Source organism: Arvicanthis niloticus, chromosome 24 (genome assembly GCF_011762505.2).
Source record: "Arvicanthis niloticus isolate mArvNil1 chromosome 24, mArvNil1.pat.X, whole genome shotgun sequence".
NCBI lineage: Eukaryota > Metazoa > Chordata > Mammalia > Rodentia > Muridae > Arvicanthis > Arvicanthis niloticus.
Genome location: NC_133432.1, coordinates 36,514,040 through 36,522,153, shown reverse-complemented (window position 1 = coordinate 36,522,153; position 8,114 = coordinate 36,514,040). Strand labels below are relative to the sequence as shown.

At 46.5% G+C, this 8,114-nt stretch overlaps 1 protein-coding gene across 1 annotated transcript; it reads left to right on the top strand.

Moving 5' to 3' along the window:
* The first annotated feature begins 1,916 nt into the window (after nucleotides 1-1,916).
* Nucleotides 1,917-7,804, top strand: Kif25 (kinesin family member 25). Its single transcript, XM_076923955.1, is given in 5 exon segments — nucleotides 1,917-2,035; nucleotides 3,350-3,413; nucleotides 5,154-5,402; nucleotides 6,607-6,691; nucleotides 7,734-7,804. Coding segments are annotated over 5 exon segments (588 nt in total).
* The last annotated feature ends 310 nt before the right edge of the window (nucleotides 7,805-8,114 follow it).

Genomic DNA, 8,114 nt, shown 5'->3' with positions numbered 1-8,114 from the left:
GCTTTGCTCTCAGGTCAGTATCAGTAGACTCCATCTCTGAAGAACCAAGTATCAAATGTCACTCCCTGAAGGACATCTGGCTGCTGTCTTTGTTACACAGCATTGTCTCTGAGCAGCCAAGTCCAATCTGTCCTCAGAGCATCTGTGTCTGCCAGGAACAGTTGCCAACAAAGACAAGCATCAGCTGGTGCCTGGGGACACTCCTCACCAGCCTTGACCCTACTTGATTAACAGAACCCTGTCTGAATCTGCTTACTCTGTTTTGTCTTCCATTAGGAAACAGTCCTGGTGATGTGCTCTCTTCCTGGCTGCCTTCTGGTTGATAAGAAGCACAATTTTGAAAGTTATGAATATCTCAAGGGGAGGTGGAGAGCTGGGTTCAGTGTCAGCCATGCCAGTGCAGTAGGGCTTAGGGAGATGCAGGCTTCATCTACCAGATCTCATGGCCATGTTCACAAATGATCTTCTAGATACTGTTCCAGGTACAAATCTCTTCCTTAGACATCCAATTTTGGCAGCAAATATTTTTTCAGGATATCACCAAAGGAAGTCAGGACTTGAACTCAAGCAGGTCAGAAGCTGATGCATATTCCATGGAGGGATGTTTCTTACCGGCTTGCATCCCATGGCTTTCTCAGCCTGCTTTCTTATAGAACCTAGGACTACCAGCCCAGGACTGGCACCTCCCACAATGGGCCCTCCCACACTTCATCACTAATTGCAAAAATGCCTTACAGTTGGATCTCATGGAGGAAATTTCTAGTGGAGGCTCCTTTCTCTGTGATAACTCCAGTTTGTGTCAAGTTGACACATAAAATCAGCCAGTACAGTTGACCCCTTGTCAAATTGACACACAAACACATCACTAGTAAGCCTCAGTTCTTGCTTTCTTATTCATCCCCAAGATCTAAATAACTTTAAAAGATCCACAGTCTTTACAAATTCTTACATGTTAAGATTCCAATACCTTTAAAATAGCCACTATCTTAAAATTCAAAATCTTGTAAATTCAATGACTCTTAACTGTGGGCTCCACTAAAATGCTTTCTTACTTCAAGATTGAAGGAAAAAAATATCATGGCACAGACACAATCAAAAGCAAACTTGAACTCTAACTGCCCCAAAACTGGCAACCACTCATGATCTTCTGTGCTCCTCCAAAGGGCTGCTGTCATTTCTCCAGCTCTGCCCTGCCCTCTGTAGCACTCTAAGTTCAGGTTGATCTAGTCCACCCATGCTGCTGTTCTTGGTGATCATCCCATGGTACTGGCATTTCCAATATAGGACCTAAGTTTGATTTCTGGAACCCACATGGTGGAGAGAGAGAACTAACTTCTGCAAGGTGTCCTCTGACCTCTCCATGTATGCTGTGACACACAGTACACAAAATAAATGATCAGATAAATGTTAAAAAGGAAACCACTGAAATCATGGCTGCTGTGAGCACAACCATAGCCACTGTGTTGGGTCTGTTGTGCATCCCTTCTAAGGACACCTTGCAAGCTTGACACCAATCAGATGGACCAAGCCTGACTTCAGAAAACAAATCCATATAAGATGCCTCTGCAACCACACTGAAAGCTAACAACGTGACAACTGGCACTAACCCACAGACCTGCAGAGGCACTGCGGAGTGAGCCTGGGGGAAGACCATCTGAGGTGGTAATGAGAAGCAGTGGAGGAGTGTGTTGGGTGAGCTTAGGGTAGTGAGAGGTCATAGGAGGTCCAGGGTCTAGAGTTCAGAAATGGCAGTGTGGGCAAATGAAAACCTGATTTACAAGGAACAGAGATGCAGGGGAGCATTGACATTCTGTAACCAGGTAAAGCCCTCTGGAGTCAGTTGCCCCAGACTCCATCTGCATTTTGGTATCCTAAATAGTTTTTGAATTTCAGGTACAATGTGTGCATTATGGCGTATGGACAGACTGGACAGAATACACCTACTGGGGCCACACTCTGAGGATGAGTCTACATTGCTCTCAGGTGTTGATGAAGATTCCTGGATCATCCCCAGGGCAGCTGAGGAACTCTTCAGGTATACCCTGTGGTGAGGACTCAGGGCAGCAGAAGTGTACTGTGCAAAGATGTGAGTCAGGCAGAGTGAGTCCCTAGAAAACAAGCCTGGGCTGGAAGCTGGACAGAGCTGCTGCTCCTGTCATTGGCCACTCATCCAACCCTAGCAGCAGCATCTTGCTTCTGGGTGTTGTTGACACTGCACAGTCTCCCCATGGGTTTACATGGGAGGAGTTCCTGAGAGAGCTCCAAGTAAAACTGTTCACAGGAGAGGGGGTGGGTAGGGTTGAGTTTGGAGAGGGAGGGCAGAGCAGATGCACCTCTGTTCCCGATGTTTCTAGGGAGCCTGAACTTCAGCCATCGCAAAGGTTCTTATATCTTTGGGCCAGTGTCCCACTGTTTCATTCACGTCTCCAAAGGTTGCGTGCGTGTGTGTGTGTGTGTGTGTGTGTGTGTGTGTGTGTGTGTGTGTTGGGGGTAGGTGTCTTTCTATTCTTTATTCTTCTCTATCCCTCTAACTAATAATCCTTCTGGATTAATCTTCCCTATCATCTTTATTAACTAAAGCAGATTATATTTTTCTATGTGCCAGGCATTGATCAGAAATAGAGAAAAATGTAGATCTGTGAGGTAAAGATTTCTGTCATCAAAACCAAACCCAGAATTAGAGACCAGTGTAGCTTGTGGCCCAGTGATATTCCATTTCAGCTTGAAGTGGGGCTGGGAGACACAGGAGAGGGAAGAAGAAAGGCAAGTATTGGTGGCCACTTTTACCATGTTGGGTTTTGTTGTTTTCCCTCCAAAACATGAAGTTACTGTCTGTGAGCTTGAGGTGTCCTTAGGCAGCCTCCTGGAGGCATAGGCTAGGAGCCCAAGTGGATGAAATGGGTATAAAGAAGGAGCTCTGGTCCCAGGCTTCTCCTCAACAAATCGACTTTCAAATAAACTTACCCTGGGATGGGAGAACTGCCAAGAAGCCAACTTGCCTGCTGGGGGCACCTGTGAAGGGCAAAGAGTAGATGTAGGCTTCTGGGTCTATGCTGTATTCTTTATAACCTCATATAGTGAGTCAGAATACCAAATGCACCTGTTACTATGGTAGCAGGTGACAGACAGCTCATATGAGGTAGCCTTGTTCTCAACACAGCTTCCACTCACAGGGTTCCAGATTTCTTCTCTCCAGTGACCATGCTGCCACTGGGGCCATCCTATTTTCTAGGTCAAATGCATTGTGCTTCCTGGGGCTGCAACCTTCTGCCCTCAAAATCTATTCCTAAGGAGCTTCTTGTGAGGGGCTCTGGATTTTCTTTATGCCTTATGTCTTGTGTTTCTCCAGGCTCATTTCAGAAAACCCTTCAAGAAGCCCAAAGGTTGGTGTTTTCATAGTGGAAATTTATTTGGTTTTTTTTGTTTTGTTTTGTTTTGTTTTGTTTTGTTTTTTTGAGACAGGGTTTCTCTGTATAGCTCTGGTTGTCCTCGAACACACTTTGTAGACCAGGCTGGCCTCGAATTCAGAAATCAGCTTGCCTCTGCCTCCCAAGTGCTGGGATTAAAGGTGTGCACCATCACTGCCTGGCAATACTAGAAATTTATAAAAGCAATGTTTTTGACTTTTTGGCCACACAATTGTACAGTGATGTCTGGGGTTAAGGGCCAGTTGGTGACAATTCAGGAGGGATATTCAGTGGTACCTAAACTGATCTGCAGTTGAGGTGCTCCTGGGGCCCAGTGTCCTGAAGGCCCACTCCAGATGTGCCAGGGATGGAGCCTGTGCTACCAACCTATGAAGCCAATCTTGGAATGTGGAGTGTGCTTAGTGTGTGCCCCATAGGCTCAGTGTATGAGAAGGCTACTCTGCAGAAGAACAGGGATCCTAGCCATCTGGAATGCTGTATCTCACAATGTACATGTCTATCACACATCAAGATGCTCACCTCAAACATATGTAGGCTTTATATATCAAAGATATCATAATAAACCTGTTTAAAAAATAAAGCTAAAAAGGGTTGGTGGAGCTCAATGGTAGCATGTACTGACTGAGGTTTATATCTAATTTCACACACACACATGAGAAAGTGCCAGTCCTGCTCACCATGGGATGCAAGTGGCACCTGACCTTCAAGCCTAGAGCCGATTAGGAGATCCTTGCTCCATTCTGAGTAGGAGAGGCAGGATGCCCACTTCAGAGTTCATAGCAGGGAAGGTTTCCAAGCTATGTACAGTGCTGGAAAAGCCTACAGGAAGGCACACTGTTAGCTGTGATGCATTGGCAGAAGTCCTAGGAACCAGCTTTTTACGGATGGCCCTGGTTAACATGTAGCTCTGCTAAGGCAAGCATTCATCATCCACCTGACAGTCTGACAGCGATGAGAGTGTAGCTTAATTTTGTTTCATAGATTTGATCTGCTACCCAAGACATCTTAAAAACTGGAGACGTAATGGCATAGCAAATAGAGTAGTGGATTCTAACACCACTGTGTATTGCTGAGCGAACAAGGTATCAATAGTCAGAGCCGGATTCCCACACTCTATCAGTGAGCTAATAGCCTCGGCCTTGCTCACTTTTAGATAAAGGGTGTCATTAAGATGTCTGAGCTGGCCTTGAACTCATTCTGTAGATCAGGCTAGCCTTGAACTTGTAACTGCCCCCCTCATTGTGCTTCTTAAGTGTCTGTGATACTGTTTCTCTTGGCCTGGCCAGCTTTCTTTGTTTCTTTGTTTCTTTGTTTCTTTGTTTCTTTGTTTCATATTCTCTCTCTCTCTCTCTCTCTCTCTCTCTCTCTCTCTCTCTCTCTCTCTCTCTTTCTCTCTTTCTCTCTCTCTTTCCTTCCTTTCTTCCTTCCTTTCTTTTCTCTTTCTTTCAAGCTTTATTTATTTATTTACATATTGATATATTTACTTTATGGATATGAGTGCTCTGTTTGCATGTACATGCCAGAAGAGGGCATCAGATCTGATTATAGATGGTAAGTAGCCATGATGTTGTGGCTGGAATTGAACTCAGGACCTCTGGAAGAGCAGCCAGGCTCTCAACCACTGAGCCTTCTCTCTAGCCCCAGCCTACTTTCTTGAACTTAGCACACTTGGTTCACATGAGAGTTGTCTGCCAGCTGAGTAAGTTTAGGTTAGCTTGAGCACAGAGATGTTGTCCCTTGCAAGATCAACCTGGGTGTTTCCTGAGACTCATGTTGTCATTTGCCAGGCCTGTAACCAGTACCATGGAGTTTGTGGGGCTCATCCATAGAGGTATGCAGCTCAGAGAGCAGCACTCCACTTCAGTGCCCAAGAACTCTCCCAGGTCACACTTGATTATCAAGGCAACTCTGACCACAGCCATCTCCTTGGGCAGCAAGGAAGGTATGCTGACACCTGTGCAAAGTCAGTTCCTGGTACAGAAGTCCATTCCTCTAGAATCCAAGTGAGCATTGCAGTGAGCATTGGTGGTCTATAGCCCCAATCAAGGAGGCCCTTGGGATACCAGGCTTTGGAATTGGGGAGGGAGGGAAGGAGGCAGGAAAGGACAGTGCACTTATACTTTGGGAAAACAGATATTCATCCTAAAAGAAACACACACTCTAGCTGCCAAGTGTCTAGATATATCACTGCCCAGAGCACAAATTAAGCTGATACTCACATGACTCACTGCCACATGAATCAGGCAGAATTTGACCTTATGAAACTCAACCCAGGACTTAAATGCAGAAAGTTCATGCCTCACAGGCTATGCTGGACAGCTGCAGCCCTTGGCCTCCACATCATTCTGCAGCAGAGCAGAGCCCTGGGTGCACCAGGTCACACCTCAGGCTAGTCCTCATGCTCTTGGAAAGCCAGTATTTATGGACGTTCTCCATCGTGACACAATGACACTTCTGCAAGGAAGAGGCTTGTTATGGCAGCATAGTCTATTAACTAGCCAGATCTGTCTCTAGGACTTGCCCACTGTAGGCAGGGCTTGAGCAACACCTGCTGCATGGTGCTTAGGGAGCCCCAGTTGTCTGCCAAGGGATTCCCAGACACAGTGCAGAAGGCTCTCCTTTGTGTAGTGAAACTACCTGTGAGTTTTCTTTTTGTTTTTCACAATGAGAGTAGATTGGTTAGTCTTGGAAAAGTGTTACTAAGAGGTAAGATTGTGAACAGCATGCAGCAAGATGGACAGATTTACACTTCTACCTGAAGAGCCCATGCAGAGTTTCTGACAGCTTATTGAGCAAGGACAGCAGGTTTGCTTCCAACAGGAAAGACAACTCTTGTGTTTAGTTCAAACCACTGCCAGCACTTTCCAACAGCATCATTTTGTTTGGTGGGTACTTTTCAGACACTGGCTCAACCATCTTTAGGGTAACCAGCTTTGTTTTCCCCCAGAGGGGCAAGGACTGCTATTGCAGTTTTTAGCTCTCTGTGTTTATGAGTGAAATGTGAAGTGGGGGCCCAAGGGTGCACAGATTTTGAGCTTGTGTGAAGCTGGGCAGACCTTTGTGACTCTTCTGATTTCTACTCTCCTGACCCCAGCCCTACAGTCCAGCCATGCTTCCTCCATGAGAAAGCAGGGGTGGGTAATTGGTGGATGACCCTCTCTTGGTTTCATCTGTGCAGACCATTACAGTAGACTCTGAAGACCATGCTGAACAGCTCCTGGCCAGGTTGCAGCTCCTGGATTTGGCCCACAGTGTGTGTACATGTGAGCAGGGGTCTAGATCTGCCATGATGTGAGTGCCAGCATCAGCAAGGGGCAACACACTAGAGGCAGAATCTGAGCTGTCATAGAAGGCCATGTTAGACCTGCTACCCTCTGATTTTCCTTCATGCGTGGGCCGCTGAGTAGAGGAATGGCTATCCACAGTTAAAAGGCCTGTGTTAACAAACCAGGGATCCTAATGACTACTAGGCCATGAAACCTCCCGGGAAACTGGGCGGGTCACATGGTCCCTCTCAAGAAGCATCTCTGCCTGCCTGGTTCCTTTCCCAATGGCATGCTCACAAGTAGCTGGTCTCCATATATTCCAACTGTTTCTGAGGCCACTGGATTGGCACTGAAGGAGACCTCTTTCATCAATTGGAGTCTGGTTGCCTTCACAGATGTCCTTGAGTCATTGTCAGAGCACTGTGACCACATCCCATATCAGAAGAGCAAGCTCACTCATCTGCTCCAGGATTGCCTCAGTTTGTCTTCCTAAGAGACCTCAAGGAGAGGGGACAGAGAGCCAGGCTTTAGGAAGCTACCACAGCCATGCTTGTTCTTTTGCCCAAGCCATAAAAGCTTTGGCAATGTTACAGCTCTGCCAGGTCCCTGCTATGTTCTGTCCTCAGCGTCTTTGTGAGTCACTGCAACTTACACTATGCATTAACTGTGCTGCAGGTTGTCCTAGATGGTCGGCTTTCCTCTTGCCTTTCCAGCCAGACTATAAAATTTCTTGTGGGAGACTGCAATGTCTGTCTTCATTCTGGCAGGCTCAGTGTGTGGATGAATCTCTAAGCTGTTGGACATAGGACCCCACTGAGTGATAAGTGGGTTTTAGTCACTAACAGACCCAGGGCCTGTGCATGATGGCTTTAAACCATTTGTTTGGTAGCATATAATCCACAGGCAAAGTGTAAGTAGACACTCTCCATGCCTGTAGTTTCTGAATGGAGTATGGGCAGACTCTCCATGCCAACAAGTATCTAGCACTCACAAATGACATATTCATGCTTTACTCCTGGCATCTTTATATTTTTAGAAGGTGGTGATGGAGCGTGACTGATGATTCTGTGTGTATCCCCTGGGCAGAAGCACATGGCTGAGACTCTATGAGTCCTAAAATCTGGGACTCAAGATCAGCAAGTTGAGCAACGACCATCTAGAATGAGACCTCCCAGCTGCAGGTTCGGAAGCCAAGAATGGACCTGGTCTGTTAAATGAGTGTGTGTGTGTGTGTGTGTGTGTGTGTGTGTGTGTGTGTGTGTTACAGAAATCAACAGGTTTCTCTTGCCCCTGAGGAGGCTGTTTGAGGACTGCGGTTGGTGGTAAATCTGCATGAGGCCCTAGCACAGCTTTGCTTCAGAACACCTGATCTAGCCTGATGCAGGGGAAGCTTGCTGGTTTTGGCACTCCTCTTGGATAA